At 35.3% G+C, this 19985-nt stretch overlaps 1 protein-coding gene across 1 annotated transcript; it reads left to right on the top strand.

Moving 5' to 3' along the window:
- Nucleotides 1-64: 64 nt before the first annotated feature.
- On the top strand, nucleotides 65-6338 carry LOC129738080 (uncharacterized). Its single transcript, XM_055729265.1, has 2 exons — nucleotides 65-312; nucleotides 4559-6338. Exons 1-2 carry the CDS (start codon nucleotides 65-67, stop codon nucleotides 6336-6338), a joined length of 2028 nt encoding a protein of 675 aa, XP_055585240.1.
- The last annotated feature ends 13647 nt before the right edge of the window (nucleotides 6339-19985 follow it).

The following is a 19985-nucleotide window of genomic DNA, read 5'->3' as shown; positions in this document are numbered from 1 at the left end:
CAGAGAAAATATCGAACCCCTTTTAAAGAATGCCACCTTACACTAATTCGTCGCATTTTTCGGGATGTTCTGGTGGACAATTGTCGTTTGCTCCCTTGGGACTCTGGTTTGGGTGGAATCGCAACTAGTGGGGACTATCGAAGATCCCACCGAAACTATTTCATGCCGTTTGAGATTGCAACTTATCGATCACTATTTTTCCGATTGCCATAACGTCAATATCATTGTGAATGAGTGTGCTTTTGAATTTTTCTTTGAAGAAGCTGACTGCGCGATCCAGAGCCATCCGGTGTACATCATTTCGAAAAATCGGTAAGAACGTTGATTTCGAAACAAATCTTTTTCCTTTTTTTCTTAGTGATAATGGTGAAAGTGATTCTGATTCTGATTTGGATTCTCATTTCGTATTTAGTTTCTTGAACTCTTATTCTCTGTGATTTTTTTTTATCTCCTATCATTCAGATTTTTAAATTATAACGACTATTTGCTGAGTTCTCCAGATTTTTGATTCTCAATGGATGAACATCAGGTCGGAAAATGATAATTTACTAGTTTTTGTTCAATTCGGTATGAAAATTAAAAAAAAAAACAATTATTTTTTCTTATTCATCCCCCACGGATAGCTTATTGAACTTATCCGTTTATTAGTTATCGATGACGGATGAAGCTCAAGTGGTTGTATTTCGATTTTTCAATCGACATTTGTACACCAAAACCAGATGTGATAAATGAAAACGACAGAAGGTTCGAATTCAGAGCAATTTGTTAGTATTCCTTCAATATAAATCTTGGAAATATCCCAGCAAACATTTAAATTCTGTTTCACATAGAATCTAGTCGCATCTTTTCATTCACTGCAGCGCCCCTAGTTGTCACATCGCGAATCTATTGACAGTGTTTTGAGCCGGATGGTTTGTTTACTTAGTGGTGAAAATTTCATCAAGATTGAGGCAATCAGTAAAAAGTTATCGACGATGGAATGCGAAAGGCGAGAGAAAATTCTGCACACTCACGTAGAGAAACCGACGTGGTCAGGGGTAAAGATCGCGAAATTCCTGAAATATCCAAAATCGACTGTAAATTCGGTGCTGCAACGTTACCGGGAGACCCTTACGGTGGATCGAGCAAAACAAACCAGGCGTAAAAATGGAACCACATATGACCGGAAGCTGCGAGCAAAGGTAATTCGATCATTTCACAATAATCCTGGAATCTCCTAGCGAGATTTGGCGAAAAAATTCAAGACGAACCACAGTACAGCTCGACGAGTTTGTTTGCGAGAAGGCTTGCGGTAGTATCATGCAAGCAAACACCCCAACAGGGCTCTGAAACAAAACCTGGTTGCCAAAACCAGGGCAAGGAAGTTGTACGAGAAAGTGTTGACCAAGTGCAACGGATGCATTTTGATGGACGACGAAACTTACGTCAAAATGGATTTTGGACAAATACCCGGTAACAAATTTTACCTTGCGAAGCGTAAAGGGAATGTTGCGGGTAGATTCAAGTTTGTTTTCGCAGATAAATTTGCTCGTAAGTTGATGATTTGGCAAGGAATCTGTAGTTGTAGTAGGGATGAAGACTAAGATTTTCATCACTGGGGACACAATGGATGGAAATGTTTACAAAGAAGAATGTCTTTAGAAGAGAGTTTTGCCATTCATTCGGTCCCACAAAGGTCCGGTGAAGTTCTGGCCGGACCTGGCAAGCTGTCACTACAGCCGGGATGTCGTTAAGTGGTATAAGGAAACAACAAGATCGATTTTGTTGAAAAAAGTATCAATCCTCCAAACTGTCCGGATTTTCGTCCCATCGAGAAATATTGGGCAATAGTTAAGGGAAAACTGAAGAAATGTGGCAGAACCATGAAAAAACCCGCTCAAATGGAAAAGTGGTGGAATAAGATGGCGAATGAGGTTACCAGCAGTACTGTGCAGAAAATGATGGGTGGTATCACAAAAAAAGTTTGAAAATTCATTCGAAAAGCTGACGAATGATTTTAATGTATTTTTTTCCTTAAAGTGCAATTAAAACCGTACAAAATGACATTTTTACTTTTGACAGATTCTACGTGAAACAGATTTTATGTACCTATATTCTTATGCTGTTTTGATATAGGTTCCATATACATTATAGAAAGATCGTATAAAAGTTGAAAAAAACATCATTTACCTACCAAATTGGAGGCAATACACGTACGTAAATTTTCTTTTCTTTCTTAGGCGACGAAAACTACACCAATTGGGCGTTATCCGACACCTTATTCGTATCAATTGGAAGAATGCAAGAGAGCGCAAGATTTTGCTCTCATATCCTTCAAACCGTTGCCAGCGACAATATTTTCCGGTTCTCTCATTGATCAATATTATTCAATTTTTATCTGATTTTTAGCAGCACTGCTGGTTGCAGAGAGAGCATGACGATGATTTTCTCACTTGAAGCCCGCGCGGTAGCGAAATAATTTCAAAATTTACAAACATGGCAGACTTTCTATCATATCTGATTTAATCTTAGTTCAGACGACATTTTATACGATCTTTTCTCTATGCAGTTGAAATTACAACAAATTGCAATGCAACACCATTGTAAACGGCCTAAGTTTTCATTTCTGATACACTTTCATGTTTGCTGGGACAGGCATCAAAAATTCTAAAACTCTAAAGTTTTCTAAAGTTTTTTTGCTGACTACAAACCACTTTTGCTAAACAGAATTGCGCTATAGAAATTTTCCAAAAATAAATTCATTTTTGATGTTTGATTAAGCCGTAGATACATAGCTTAATGTTTTAGGAAAAAAATATTTCCAAACTATCGTTTGAGAGACTACTAAAAGGCTTTCTTTGAAAAAATAGGCCATTTTCGAGTAAATTACTGGTTCTCTCGGTTGAAGCATTTGACAAGTGTTTGTTTTTTTCGATTATAATGGGTGATACGGTCAAAATTTGGTCAATATCAACTTGACGCATTTCTTTCAATTTTGCATTTAAAAACCTGAACACCCCTCATTTTGAAGGTGTGTGTGTGTAGAACGTTGTTCCTATTTTGATTTTGGAATTCATTCTTCAGTTGACAAAATGCCGTCCAAGGAAGAAGAGCAGCGTATCAAAATTTTGTTCGCGCATCGCGAAAATTCGAGCTACTCGCACGCAAAGCTGGCAAAATCGCTTAAAGTTGCCAAATCAACCGTTACAAATGTAATTAAAGTGTTTGGGGAACGTTTGTCGACAGCCAGAAAGTCTGGATCGGGGAGAAATCGAGAACCGGAAGCCGCTGAGACGACAAAGAGAGTTGCCGGTAGTTTCAAGCGAAACCCTAACCTCTCTCTCCGAGATGCCGCAAATAAGTTGGGTGTATCGTCTACATCCGTGCATCGAGCCAAAAAACGAGCTAGACTAACGACTTACAAGAAGGTAGTGACTCCAAATCGCGATGATAAACAAAATACGACGGCCAAAGCACGATCCCAGAGGCTGTGCACGACGATGCTGACGAAGTTTGACTGCGTGGTAATGGACGACGGAACCTACGTCAAAGCCGACTACAAGCAGCTTCCGGGACAGGAGTTTTATACGGCAAAAGGAAGGGGAAAGGTAGCAGATATTTTCAAGCACATGAAACTGTCAAAGTTCGCGAAGAAATATCTGGTTTGGCAAGCCATCTGTACCTGTGGCTTGAAAAGGAGCATTTTCATAGCTTCCGGGACTGTCAACCAAGAAATTTACGTGAAAGAGTGTTTGAATAAACGTCTGCTGCCTTTTTTGAAGAAACACGGTTGTTCTGTACTGTTTTGGCCGGATTTGGCATCTTACCATTACGGTAAAAAGGCCATGGAGTGGTACGCCGCCAACAACGTGCAGGTGGTTCCCAAGGACAAGAACCCTCCCAACACGCCAGAGCTCCGCCCAATTGAGAAATACTGGGCTAAAGAAAATCAAAAATACTGCTAAGGACGAGCAGCAGTTCAAGGCAAACTGACTTTCTGCGGCGAAGAAGGTGGACAAGGTTGCTGTACAAAATCTGATGGCAGGGGTTAAGCGTAAGGCCCGGCAATTCGGATTTGGAAAAGCGGAAGCCTAACTGAATATTTTTCCTAATTTATACAAATTAAACTTGAAAAAGAAATTTAATTTGATTTTTGAAACAAACGATTTCACCGATTTACAAGCGTTTTCCCTTGACCAAATTTTGAATGTATCACCCTTTAGTCGTTTTAACGAACATCGGCTCAGAGGGCAACTGACTTGCAAACTTAGCTATATCGCAAGCCTAGACAAGTGTTTGTCAAACACCTGCCTTCAATGCGGATTATTGAATTATCATCTTTCCAACATTTTACACCGAAAAAATGTAGATGTAACAATTTGGTTCAGTTTTATGCCTGATTTAGTACAAACACCGTCTGAAGGAAGGGAATGACATAACTCGTTTTTTGAATAAATATACTTGCTAAAGTTTGCTGAAACGAAACAATTTGTTTCAGTTGTAATTTTTTATATTGAAAGATAGCTTGTTTCTCGTATTAAGCCAATTTCAATTTTCTATCTTTTAACTGCTTTTCAAGCTTCCAGCGACAGCTGAACGCCAAACGGCAGGAGGTGGTGTCCAATATCCAGGAGGTCGTCTCGGGTTTCTCGTCGGTGGAAGCTTTTGTCGCCTGGGGGACGGCCGAGACGTTTACTGAGGAAATTATGCCAAATCTGGTACATCGCAATCTGCAGTCGAAGATTGTGCTGATCGGGTATCGTTTGCCCAAGGGCAAGATAGCCTACATTTTCCACCATGCATGGAACTGGTACAAGCTTCTGAACGTAGTTGTCATCAACGTGATAGGCGACGATAAAATCAAAATCTGCACCTTCGAACCCTTCGGAACGCAAGAACGGCAAGCGGACTCGGTTCAGCTGGAAGATCTACGATGCGTATCGTTGAGAAGTCTAGAGGAAATGGAAGTTTACCTGCTGGAGTTTGACCAATTTATTGAGGCCAGGACTAAACAGCTTAACGGTCACCCTTTAACCGTCGCCATGCATGAAAGCCAGGGAACAACTTCTGCGTTTGATTGCATTTTAGACAGCATCACAATTAGAGATGTAGATATGCATTTGCTGGATATCTTTCAAAAGAAAATGAATTTCACCGTCAATTTCATCCATTCGGATTTGGAAATTTCCATGGGTTACATCTTTCCCAATGGATCGTTGGCGGGCTCACTTGAAATGATCCAGAACTGCCAGGTTGATCTAGCTGCAAACTCTCGAATCATCCACAACTACAACGAATTCAATGTTTTCTATCTCAATTACATTGCTACGGATAAGTTGAAGTTTCTAGTGCCCAGTAATTACTACGCAGGACGTGACAAGCGGATGATTCTGATAAATCCTTTCAGCATTGCCTACATGATGCTGAATGTGATTCTATCGATAGTTATCCCAATCATCTTGCTAGTATTGGAGAGAATGAAAAGTCACATCCTCCCGATTGAAGATCACAGCCCTCTAGGAGTAACGGTGATGAGAATGATCGGAATAATCTACAACGTTTCGGTTCGGCAGCCGGTAGCACTCAAAAAAAGATTCATCATATTCGGTTTGTTGGTGTATAATATAGTGTCTTATTCACTTTGGCAAGCCGTTACGATCGGTTACTTGGAACCGGGCAATCGTGCCGTGAACCACATCAATACACTCGAGCAGCTTTTGGAAACGGATTTGGCACTTAAGGTTACAAACTATCACCATCATATCGTGATCGACGAGGGAAGCAACTTCGAGAATCCGATGTATCGAAATCTCGCCAAGCGCTTGGACACCAAAGGGACTTCCTTGATCAGAACGGCCTTAGAAGATGTTATCAGGAATCGCAACTCCGCTTTTCTTATCTCGGACATGTATGTTCCGCTGGTGTTGGCCGGAAGCTACAAATGGCATCCGGAGTTCAAATCTTCGCTGAACGAAATCCCGGAACCAGTGTACGAGTTTTACAAATCTATGGTCGTACCCAAATCGTCCCCGTTCATCGAAACTTTCAACGGTTTGATCTCACGATTCGTCGAAAGTGGATTCGTGGTGGAGCAAGCTCGACAGCTGGACATCGTAGAGTATCTGTTGCAAATTAAACGAACCGCCGAAAATGAGCAGGAACCGTACGAGAGAGTGTTTGACATGGAGTCGCTAAAATTTTTGTTCGTATTCTATCTGATCATGATGCTGCTGGCCACGGTTGTATTCGTATTGGAGCTTTTGTACCACTGCTACGAGCAAAAGAAGAAACAGAAACGCAAGAAAACGGTTCGCGTAGCGTTCGAGCAAGAATATGTACCATTTGAATTTGTGATTTGAACTGGACCTTCAAAAGTGAATTGTTTCAAACCTGCTACACAGTAAACGAAAATTACCGAGTTCGGTATTATTTTTAACGAAATCCTAAGATGTGTAAATCGTTAAACTGTTCGGTAAGTTTTTCGGTAAAAAATAAACGAACATCGGTAAATGAAGAATCGATTTACGGATGTTCGTTTATTTTTTTTACCGAAAAAATTACCGAACAGAACACGGTAATTTTCGTTTACTTATATGCCTTGCATGAAAAAAAAGCAAATGTGTGTTTACGCAAAAACAAATTAGAAACAAACTAGAAGTGGTGTGTGTTGCTATTTTAATGTGTTAATATAAATGTCTGAGTGATGTGAAGCCTATAAGAATTCCTCCAGAGCACAGTGGTTTAAAACTCGAAAAACGTGATCATGGGCTTTTTGATGCCTTAGATGTCAAAATAGCTTAGTGACATGTTCTACAATGTTTCATTATTTTTAATTGCGCATATTTTGCCATTATTATTTTTCTGATCGATTCACCTAAAAGTGAGATATTTTTTTTATTTTTTGAATTTGTCATCCAATCAAAATGATGTGTTCAGAAAACTTGTAGACAATATAATTTTAAAAAACTTTATAAAAGACTTTGAAGCTCTATCTCTCAAAACAACAGATTTCTAAACATTTTTCTAAAAACTAACCTAAAAAACAAAATTTTCGTTTAACTTTTTTCAAAGCAACTTTCGAGTCTTACTTTATATGAGAGAGTTGTAACAATTGTAAAAGTGCACAACTTCATTGAAGGTGTCAAGTTTCTATACGTTAAATGGTACTTTTTGTGTAATTACGTTTTAAAATTGCATATTTTCATTGATCCATATCTCTAAAAGTTGCAAACTTATGAAAACAAAATTATATGCATTTGAAAGGCACATTCTTGAGCTTTAATGAACATATAATTTCATTTGTATGTATCAGGTTTTACTACTAAAATCATTTATCTGAAAAATGGTAGTTTTGAAGTTTTTGTTAAGCCAGCCTGGCAAACTCTTGCTTTTTAGCAAAAGGAAGGATGAAATCTTCTCTTTTTTCTATTCCTATCGTTGAAAAGTGAAGACGACAGTTCTTAATTTGTTAAGATTGAAGAGTTGTCCCTGTCGAGAAGCGTTAGTTCCATTATAGTTAGTAAATCATTTATCTGAAAGACCTGATGGACATACAGCAAGGCGTTTTTTCAAGAATCTGAAAAATCTGCAGAAATCAATGGTACTTATAGACTACGATTTGTTTTTTCTTTACTAACTTTTAATATTTAAGGTATAGATTTGGAAGTCATCCAACGATGCGGTGATATTCTGCTAGTTTTGGCTTCTGGCCAGAAAATAAATGTGGAAAAATTCGATAAGTTTTCTAAGGAAACGACCATGAAACTAGTCAATTTGTATCCGTGGTATTACATATATACCCGCAGCAGTTCACAAAATTTTATTTCATGGGGCTCAAATCGTGATACACTTTTAAATACCCTTTGGGCAATTATCCGAAGACGCTCAAGAGTCTAGGAATAAGGATATTTGAAATTTTAGAGAACATCACACCTGAAAATTTTCAAGGCAAGCAACAAACATCGACCTTATGCATCGGATGCTCGAATCTTCGGACCCTCTTATAACGAGCCTAAGAAAATCTAAACCAAGACCACATTTTTCTTTTGTTGCCGATGCAAAAAAAGCTTGATTTAGAACAATCAGAAAAAGAAGATCATGAATTTTAATTTTAATATTTCATTCTAATTTACTCTCTTACACAACTATTTAACCAAAAATAAAACTTTATAAATAAAGAAAAAACTATAAAGATAGCCATGCAAATTAAAGGTTACAAAATCATGCATCTATGCCACTTTCGTGTTAAAAGGGCAAGATTTTTTAAAGATGTGTGTAGATAAAATACGCAAAATGCCCATTATTTCGAAACTTCCTTCTTTCAGATAAATGATTTACTAACTATAATGGAACTAACGCTTCTAGACAGGGCCAACTCTTCAATCTTAACAAATTAAGAACTGTCGTCTTCACTTGTCAACGATAGGAATAGAAAAAAAAGAAGATTTCATCCTTCCTTTTGCTAAAAAGCAAGAGTTTGCCAGGCTGGCTTAACAAAAACTTCAAAACTACCATTTTTCAGATAAATGATTTTAGTAGTAAAACCTGATACATACAAATGAAATTATATGTTCATTAAAGCTCAAGAATGTGCCTTTCAAATGCATATAATTTTGTTTTCATAAGTTTGCAACTTTCAGAGATATGGATCAATGAAAATATGCAATTTTAAAACGTAATTACACAAAAAGTACCAATTAACGTCAAGATAGAAACTTGACACCTTCAATGAAGTTGTGCACTTTTACAATTGTTACAACTCTCTCATATAAAGTAAGACTCGAAAGTCGCTTTGAAAAATGTTAAACGAAAATTTTGTTTTTTAGGTTAGTTTTTAGAAAAATGTTTATAAATCTGTTGTTTTGAGAGATAGAGCTTCAAAGTCTTTTATAAAGTTTTTTAAAATTATATTGTCTACAAGTTTTCTGAACACATCATTTTGATTGGATGACAAATTCAAAAAATAAAAAAAATATCTCACTTTTAGGTGAATCGATCAGAAAAATAATAATGGCAAAATATGAGCAATTAAAAATAATGAAACATTGTAGAACATGTCACTAAGCTATTTTGACATCTAAGGCATCAAAAAGCCCATGATCACGTTTTTCGAGTTTTAAACCACTGTGCAGAGTGGTGTGCATATCTAACATTGGCAAAACGGTCAGTTAAAGGATGTCTCATTATGTCTGAGCATGATTTAAAATTAACATAATGAACACAACAGTCCTATTTGCCGCTGGTAGTGTTCGTGACATTATGCAGGTTGTTTCACCAGCACTTTTCAGTTTTGGGACAATCAACCTGAAAAACTACCACGTGTGTCGACCAGCTGCTCGTTTTCTGTACCGAGAGTTTTTGAGGTTAATTGTCCCGTCTCATCTGTACACGCTCAAGAAGTGTGCGTAAGAAATGTCAAAAACAACTTTAAGCATTTGAAATTTTTATTTCACTTTTATGTTCTCTATAGTCTTTTTTTACAATGTTTCAATAGAAAAAACTAAATCCTAAGATGTGTAAATCGTTCAATAGAAAAAACATTGCAGTCAATCGTAGGACAGTGATCAATTTTCGATCATAGATTCCTCATTAACTTCGGCTGAGACAGATTTGCGAAGATTTTGACCACTTTTTACTATCGATTGCCATGGGCTAAACCTGTCTAGGATTAAACCCGGTTGATATTTAATTTCATTATTAACAATGGGCTGAAACCCGACTAATTATCGATAAGTTAATATAGATTTTTTCTCAAAATAATACACTCACAAGAAGCCCATTTCGGGCCTGGAAATTTAAGGCTGTTAGTTCTCAAAACTAAACAACTCATTTTTGCCCTAATGGACAGTCAAATCTCTCTTTTCTAAAATGGGCGGCCAAATTCCTCTTTATCCTATTAGGCTATCGAACATTCTGAGCCTTATAAGGCATTGTTCTACTGGCAGTCGAATCCTCTTTGCCTTAGAAGGCATTGTACGAATGAGCGGTCGAAACCCTCTTGCTCTTACGGCTTTAAATAATCGTGCTTGGGTTACTAGCATGGATCGCCAATGTGGAGTCCCGGGTCCAAATCCAGACTTCCGCACAATTGTTCTCATTGATAGATTAAAAGTGGAGGAATCAGTTGAGCTATCCATTGCTACCATCAGGGCTAGAAGCGACCATGCGGTAAAAAAGTAGGGCAAAATAGTTACTTTGAAGTGAAAATAGGGTAAATTTAGTGACCAGATCAAGACGAAAACTAACTAAAAAATGGCATTAAAAACTATTACAAAACGCTTTAAAGACAGTTCTGTTAATTGAAAAACGTTTTCTGGAAGGCTCTTGGCCTCACTTGTAGAAAAGCAATATGTTGGACAAAAGAGGGTTTCACATTTGCTTACGATCTCTTACTAGGGGGGCAGGGGGGGTTTCTAAAAATCTTACGTAAGAAATGTTACATTAAAAATTCATCACAGCCATACGAAACCGTATTACTCAGGTTTTTTTTTACTCACTACCAATTTGTTGGTTAATTTTGATGTTATGTTATTTATCTTTTAAAAGCTTTGAATTAATAAATATAAATTGCAGGTTTTATAAAATTTATAGAGAACCAATTCAAACCAACATGCCATCAAAAACACTAAATCACATTATTAAAAAAGATCGTCGCTTTTCGCTTTCCATCATAACAATCTTTTTAAATGAGAAATTTATAGAAACAAAAAGGAAAATTTCGCGATGTGAATCCACAATTTGAATCCACAATTTGAATGACTTCATCCAGAAAAAATCTTGAAAAATGAAAAAGGCTGTTTAAATAATGAATTTCTTGACAGTTTTTTCAGTGATAGTACCAACTTTTTAATTATACAAACGATTTACCAAAAAAAATCCTAAAACTTTATCGCTTACCGCTGAATGAGTCTGAGCTTTTAGGTTAGTTGACAACGCGATTGTCGTTAAACGTTTTTGTCCCAATTCTAGTAGTTTAGAATGATATTTTTTTAAAAGATTTTTATGATTTTCAAGTAAAAAACATAACAATTTTCATGGAGCCTTGTGCTAACCTGATTGATCTCTCTTTTATAAATCGGAATTTAGATTTTATATTGTTTATTCGATTTTGGAAATGTATTGTAAATTATTGTTACCCCAAACATGCTACGTCTTGAATAATGTTTTCATTAATCGTTTATGACATTTCATGTGTTGTTTTGTATAGATTGTGCTTTTCAGATACAGTTTTTTTTAATTTAACTTAAAAAGTGCTTTGCTGTGAAGCATTTATGTCACATTTTTTATATTTTCAAGTTTAAAAAAAAAACGTGTCAATTTCTCAAAGAAAAAAAAACGTAAGATCTTACAAGGGGGGAAGGGGGGGTTTTGAAAAATCTTACTTTGTCTTACCAGAGGGGGAGGGGGGGTTGAAAATTTCCAAAATCGTGCTTACGTAATTAGTGAACGGCCCCTATAGTGTATACTGCCGTTCTAAGCAAGAATGTCCCATGAGACTTTTGGGTCATTTTCACTTTTTTGCTGGAAACGGTCTCTTTTAGTGTTAACTTTCGAATAAAAACACAAACAAGTATACTTTGTTCTGAACTTATACGAAATTTTCATCAAGGTGATTGCCAATGTCACACTAGAGAAAATTCTACGAAAAATGCAAATTTAATCAAAAAATTGTCTTAAGATGAGTTAAGAAACTGTTGAATTTAATGTTATTCACTGAAAAGAACACTAAAGTAGAGGGCAGAGGAGGAGCGAGAAGCCTTAAGTGTTTTATTCAGAGAAATTTTCACTAAACACTTTTCGATAGGCACTACTAACAAGATCCATACTCAACTATACTTTTTTGTAAACAAGAGGAACGTATTTCTAAAATTATGGTTTAGCATAAGTTTTTGGGAAAAAAATAAACTACGCAAGCTTTTAAAAATTATTGTCGTAGAACTAGCATCGGCATGCGTTCTGATTCTACGCAAAAGTGTCACACGGAGCATTTTTGGCTCTAATTTGTTGTTTTTTTGTAGGAAATGTAACTTTTTTGGCAGAAAACATTGTAAAATGATTAACTTGAACTGTTCACTACAAAAAAACTGTAGCTGAATTTTTACTTTGAGAAAAAAATGGAAATGTAGCTGATATTTCAATCGCGTTTTTCTCGTTTGCACGTTTTTCCACATGAGACAATCTTGCTTAGAACGGCAGTATACCCCATTTGAATTTTTTCAATGTCACTAAAAAAGTTAAAAAAGTCTAAAATTGTGTAGAAAAAAGTTAACAATTCGAAACAATTTTACAGAAACCAAAATTTTCAACAAAATTTTTATATGTGAGAGATCTACAAATGCAAATAAAAACCAGCACATGTTTAACGAAAAGTTTAAAGACTTTTCTTGAAATTAAGTTGAGATTTACATTTATAGAAATTTCATTTCATGAAAGAATCATGAAATTAAAAATTGGAAAGTCCTCATGAAAAAGTTGCAAAACAATGATAGATGATTGAAAAAAGATAAAGAACAAAATGTTGACAGAAGATTGACAAAGACTCAAAGAAGCTTAGCGAAAAAATTGACTTAAGATGATAATAACACAAAAAAAAACCTATATAATTTAATTTTTCATTTTTTCATTTTTCATTCTGGGAAAAAATCATTCTGGGCAAAAGTTTTCGGGTAATTGGGATACAATCGTCCAAAACGGAAAGAATTCAAAAAAAATATTCATAAACGATTTAGAACGACAATTTCTTTGCAAAGATGAACAGATCCAAAAACACCTCAGAAATATTGTATCCATCCATGAAACACCTATTGGAATATTGTAGAAAATATATCAGTAAACCTCTAAAAAGGTACAAAAATTACTGAAATTTATCGAAAACTTTAAAAAGGGTTTGAAAGCTATCTTTCCAATGATTCGAAAATGTCTAGAAATAAGGGAACTTAGAAATGAAATATCTGATATTTTCGATTCAATTGAATCACTTTTCACAAGTTCACCTTCCATTTAATACAACCAAGAGCATTGAAAGCATGGAATGATTCCTGCCATGTAATTTAGTGCACTGTACAGATTTTGATTGATTTTTTTTAAATTAAGTTGAAAATTATTTTTAACAAATTCAAGCTTCAAAAGTCATAACACTTCAAATCTGGGTTAAACATGTTGTAATAGTGTCACTTTAGGAAATATTTTTTCTTGACACGAATACCAAAACGTTGGTAAAGTGTCAAAAATAAACCAAAAACTACATATTTTTTTAGGCGTAAAACTATTTTTGTTTAAATTCTAATTGTCATCCATATAATGTTTAAGTGTAAGCGATATATCAAAGCAAATCAAAACAATTACACTAGTTTACAGCATTTTTAACTCAGTAAACTGAAGGTCATTTCTAATGTGAAATCGGGCGCTGAATCCGAAAATGAAATTCAAAAAAATCTCAGTAGAACCGCTTTTGAGTTATGCTCCAGATATGAAATTTCGGAAAAATTAAAAAAGTTCTTGTACTTAGATTAAAATATCTCGGACAGCATAACAGTAATTTGAAATCCTTCTTTTGCATATTGAAGGTGAATAAATTTTCGATCGATCATGTGAACACTGTTTTTGCGTTGATATTGATGACTTTATTTGAAAAAAAAAAAGAATTATAAAAAATGCATTTTTTTAGAGAAAATTTTGTTTCAACGAAAGTTGTAGACTCGATGGTAGCATTTAAAAAATCTTATTTTCTTTTGCGCTTAAATTTCAATTTAAAACAAAGAGTTCAAGTGGTTATTTATCAAAATCGGTTGAAAATTGAAGAAGTTATGGCTACTTTACCATAATAGTATTTTTTGTAGTTTTTCATAATTTAACGAACCGCAGTACACTTATCATAGTATAGGAAGAACGAAACATGATAAATCTCACTCGCTCCAAGTCAAAATTATTTGTTAGCTTACCAGAAGGTCATATGCCAAGTTTCAGAAAGATCTGACCATAGGGAGGGGTTGCTTGAGTCTCAAACGTGAATAAAATTTTTAGGTATTTTGCCCGGAAGGAACGAAAAATACTGGTTTTTCATCAATAACTTCTTTCATCACTAGCTGATTGTTTTTTATTTTTGATTTTCATAAAGCCTAAGTTGAGACAAATATTTCGCCCTAAGACTGTAACTCGATTGGATTTGAAACAGAAAAGTTATTGTGGTTCAAATATTGTATTTTGGTCAAAAATTCTCGTATAAAACGCAATGCGTAAAAAGTACTCATTGCGTGTTGGACAAAATTTGCGGCCTTTGAACTGCAATAACTTTTTTAACTTCAAATCCAATCGTGTTGCAGTCTTCGGGTGAAATATTTGTCTCAACTTAGGCTTTAAAAAAATTAACCATAAAAATCAATCGGCTAACGATGAAAAAATTTATTGATGAAAAACCTGTATTTTTTGTTCCTCCCGGGCAGAAAACCTTAAAATTTTATTCAGGTTTGAGACTCAAGCAACCTCTCCCTATGGTCAGATCTTCCCGAAACTTGGCATGTGACCTTCTGGTAAGCTAATAAATAATTTTGACTTGGAGCGAGTGAAATTTACCATTTGTTATTCTTCCTATACTATTATAAGTGTATAATATTTGTTTCGAATTGACATTTAAGGGCAACAGAAAATCAGATTTTTTGAATGCCACCATTGAGTCTAAAACTTTCGTTGAAACAAAATTTTCTCTAAAAAAAATGCGTTATTTTATAATTTTTTCTCTTATAAAGTCACTCATATCAACAATACTGTTGGTCAAACGCAAAAACGGTGTTCACATGGCCGATAGAAAATTTACAAAGAAAAAACAAAGAGGGATTTCAAATGACTGTTGTGCCGTCCGAGATATTTTAATTCAAGTACAAGAGCTTTTTTAATTTTTCCTAAATTTCATATTTGGAGCATAACTCAAAAACGGTTCTACTGAGATTTTTTTGAATTTCATTTTCAGATTCAGCGCCCGATTTTTCATTAAAATTGTTGGTCAGTTAATCAAATTCACGATTTTTTTTAAATTTTGTAAACTAGTGTAATCTTCCTTACTGAATCTGAGCCATTCTCTCAATGTAGGTCGTGTGAATTCCCACAGGACTCGAAAGGAAAGAAAAGAACCCGTCAAATAAATAATAAACGAATAACCTAATAATAAACTAATGAATACATACCACTTGTCGTGAAATAATATATTGTTTTTAATTATGAGAAGAAAAAGTTTAAACAATAAGCTCAGTTGAGAGGAAATTATATAAAAAAAAGTGATTTTAGGGACCAAATTTCAAAGAAAGTAACTTTTTAGTGACCAGCCTGAAAAAAGTGACAAAGTTACTAAAAAGTGACCAACTTCTAGCCCTGTACCGTATATGTTGAGAGCTTGTCATTATTGCTCTTTAATAGCTCTTATTTCAGAGGCACTCTCAGGATGCCACACAAGCCATCGCATCTTTTGAGTAGTGAACTGATGCCAAATCCGGCCAAAACAGTACTGGGTGATCATGCTTGCGGATCATGGGAAGCAGGCGACAGTTCAGGCACTCTCGTCTCGGGCGTAAACAGCTGTGTTCATTGTGTCAGTAGTCGCTAACCGCTCGGAAAGCATGCCACACTCACATATGGCTTGCCAAACCACTGCTTTTCTAGCGATGATAACGCACCCTGATTTTGCAAACAGCAGTTGGTCATAATATGTACTTACGAGCTCTTGGTTTGTCGTTTTTGACTCCGCTTCGGACTCTTATACCTCTTATATTTTGGACCCAATCTTACTTTGGCACGATATGGATGGTGCGGGGTCACATCCCGAACTGAGGCAGTCTTCTTACTACGCATGATTTTCTGGTACAAAGTTTTGTCCATCGGACTCGGTTTCCGGCCAGATTGTTCTTATTCCTGTCCATACTTCCGAATCGCATTTCAGACCGCTCCAGTGGGTACTTCTTCCATTTTCGCCAACTTACTAAGCGAAATATTGGGGATAGTACACCATTTGTGCACGATATTATTGCACTTTTCCGGGGAAATGCTTCTCATTTTACACAGAGTATTAAGCTGAACTGTAAATAATCAACAACACACAGCAGAAATCAGCTGTTTCAACTGTCGTACTTGTTTTAAAAATATTCGGAAACTTATTGAAGTTTCCGTTTTTTTTCACTTCTTTAATGGAGGACCTTCCATTTCAAGTTTTGTTAACAGACTGGCGAATTATATCTGATCCTTTTCCACCATTCATGAACGATATAAACGCTCTCGTTCTTTCGATGTGTTTCCCACTATAATATATAGTCTTCGTCTAGTTCCTAAACACTAAACTGGATTTGGTAATACTTTTGTATAATATATTCACAGATTTCACACAAATCTTGTGTATAGTACATTCTCAAAATCTTAATGTATCTCTCTCTTAATGATCGATGTTTTCCAACTTTTTCTCTACATATATTCACTTCATTAACGTCATCCGGAATGAGTAGGGCTGTATCGCAATCGTGCTTAGACATAATGGAACCTCCTACCCAAGCAACCAAAACTCACATATTAACTTTCCAGACAACCAGAAGTCGTATTTTATTTTACAGATTATATCGTATAGAATGTTATTTAAACTCATTGTCGTATATCGGCACCTACAATGAGCGGCCCACGCATATTCTTTATCGTATTTAAATATATTGCATGATTTTATTAAGACAATACAATCCAAATCATGAATATGCGTGCTAATGTACCAATATGGCCTCCAAAATGATACGTATATACTGGTTTTGCTGCATTATATACGATATGTTTACACGTATATTTGTACGTATATTTGTGTTGCAAATTCGAACTACCCACCAAATGGTTGTCTGGGTTAAATGTAGGCTTTGAAATTTACATACATGTTGGCTGGCAAAGAGAACTTAAATATAGCCAAAGTGATTTATATGTACATTGTAAGGGACTTAAGTCACAAAAAGGGCACAAAAGAGCACAAAAGTACTCTAAACGGTACAAACTAAGTTACAAAAAGAGAGTTCATTGCATAAATGAGCACTTCAAACTGATTATTTTTAAATTAATATTAATGAACCCTACTCCGCTAGTTTTACTCTTTTGGTGTTGAAGCGAATAAAAGTGTACAGGATTCCTACACCCAAAATAATTTGCACGTAGGGGCTACGTGAAAAACCACATAATTTTTATCCACTGGATTTTCACATAGATGCTACGAAATCAATATGTAAACGCGCCCCTATAAGAATTTGTGCTTCATGGAACGCACCTACATTTTACGTGAATTTTTAGCGAGTTCAACGCGGTATTTTTTATGAAAGCCACGGGGAATGTTTTTATTATCGGAATGAAAATAAGGGTGGTTTGTTTACTTCTTATGTCTCATGATGAATAAAAAAACGAAATTTTGTTATGAATAATCTTTATTTTTACATTTTTTGCACAATATATCACTAACACTACACTGCTTAAGCACTAAACACACTTTTGTTTTTGGACATCCTGAAAAAATGAAAAGTATGCTTTAATTTAAAAAGTATTATTTTACCTTGTCCGTTGTTCCATGAATGGTGTTCCGTCGATCATCTTTTTCGGAAAGTCCCACCAAAGAACGAGAGAACACTATCAGTTCCAACGAGCACCGGATCCAGAGCCATTGCTATCAGAAAAATGAAAAAAAAAACAAAAATTAGCTGATTACAATTAAGGAGATTATTATCACTTACCAAAACGACAATTCCAAAACAAATGAAAATCCGATCAAATCCTCCTTGTTAACATGTTTAGCTGATGACAACAGACACAACGCCTTCAAAAAAAATTACTACAGCTAAAAAAAGTAAGCTGACGGACCACAATTCAATTTTCTAATATGAATTTACCACGGAACGGATTTGAAATCATCCACTTAGACTTTACGTGAAATTCATGAGTCAGTTATGTGGAAGTAGAGTAGTTGCTACCGGGGCGTCCTTGCTACGCTGGGGTTACTAAAAAATTCACGTAGAATCGATATGATGCATCAAAATCTTAGTGTACGGGAAAAATACCGTAGAAATAATTTCTAAATTATTTTGGGTGTATAGTTATCTCATAGAAAAATAGTACTCGCTGCGAAATGTCATCAAAAGTAGTTCCTAACAGAGTAGCGTGCTGCAAACGATGGATTTGAAAAAGGTCTGAAGCTCGTAGTATTGATTAAAAATGGAATTTTCCTAAATTATATCATATGCTTTGATTATTATTAAATTGCCTTTCTTTTCAAACAATAATTTAATTCTGACCAGTTGATTTAAAGCTAGTGTGATGTATTCGAACTTTTTGAACACCCTGTACTCATCCAAATAAAAACTGCGAATTGAAAATAAAAGCACATCTAACATGTTTGTAAGGAGCTTAAGTTAAACCCTAACTTTGTGTAAATGTAATAAATTAAAGCTTATCAAAAAGGTTCACTTCGTGCACTGTTTTATTGCAACATTATTCGAAAGAAACCATTAACATTCCCTTCCCTTCAGCGTTTCGAGCTTCTGTGACATCCTGAGACTCCTGGAAGAGTCAGTCGATAATCGTTGTAATATTTTAGATGGATCATTACCTCACTTGTTTAGTGTAACTAAGTTTTTAAAGCTTGTCTAGCTTTGTCTAGCTTTTTAAAATCTTCTTCTTATTCATATCATATCGTTTTGAGTAGCGAATTTGCGTAGCGAATTTTTGTAGCGAGTTTGAGTAGCTAGCTTAGGCAGCGGGTTTGACTAGAGAATCTGAGTACCGTAAAACGGGGTAACTTTGATCATCGGGGTATCTTTGACTAACGATACATTTTTCCACATTATCATCAATAACTCGGTCTATAGTTTGAATTTTTGAAAAATGTTTTCTACGTTTGAAAGCCTATAAGTTCAGTATAAAATAGGCAAAATCTGGGTTATATTTGAATTTTTTTCCTGAAAAATGAAAGAATGCGTAAAAATGAAATTTCAAAATCTTAAAATATCGATTTTTTCAAGGCTTGCAAACAAACAGCTCGCTTGATGATACCAAGAAGCAAACGGGTTGTTGAATGTGAAGGAACAACTTTTTTCTTTGTATACACTCAGCCGAAATAAAAACGTTAAATTCACCTAGATTTTCACGTAGGCGCTCTCTACGTAAATTTTTGCTCGACTTACGTGAATCACGTAGAAGCTAATACAAATTCACTTGATCCGTACGTGAAATTCATATGGCTGATCGCTGTCAAAACAAAGTCACATTCGATTTACGTGAAAATCGAGTGATCTGTCAAGTTCGAAGGGATTTGGTGCATTCTATGTGACGTTCACGTAGCTCTGGATAACTTATTCACATAAAATCTATGTGACAGAATACACTACTCAAGATGGCGCGGATCCAACAGTTGGTGCTATCAGAAAGACAAATTCTAGGTAATGGAGAAGCTGATTTTTCGTAAGTAGGGTAAGAACACTATATATTGAACACCATCTTTGGGATTCAACACATTTGTGACCAATAAATAATAACGAAAGTTTTTTCTGATAAAATATTGATAGCGTAGCTTAAGCTTATTTCTCTGCTTCGAATCGATATATTTTTTTCGTGGAAATATGTTTTGAAATTATTATTTAAGCCTTTTTATTAAAAATAACTTTTGTCCCAATGATTAAACACAATGATTCAAATATTGAACAGGCAATGTTCTAATTATTGAACACGTAAACATTGAATATCATTGCATATATTCAGGGGTATTTCGCTTGATAGTATGCCTTGCAGGGGCGATTTTGGTTGAGCTAGCAACCAAGAAACAGTTTGTTTACATTTTCAAACACCAACCGATGTTTGTTCAATAACTGGTACATGCATTTCTTTACGAAACGAGTACTGCAAGATTGAACGTTCAATAATTGAAACAATGGCGTTTTCTGTGATCCAATGATTGCACACTTTAATTTGTTAAATTTTAAGAAAATAAGGATAATAAATGCTGCCACTCTTCC

Source organism: Uranotaenia lowii, chromosome 1 (assembly GCF_029784155.1).
Source record: "Uranotaenia lowii strain MFRU-FL chromosome 1, ASM2978415v1, whole genome shotgun sequence".
NCBI lineage: Eukaryota > Metazoa > Arthropoda > Insecta > Diptera > Culicidae > Uranotaenia > Uranotaenia lowii.
Note: the sequence above shows the minus strand (reverse complement) of the source record. Positions and strands in the feature narration are given on the sequence as shown.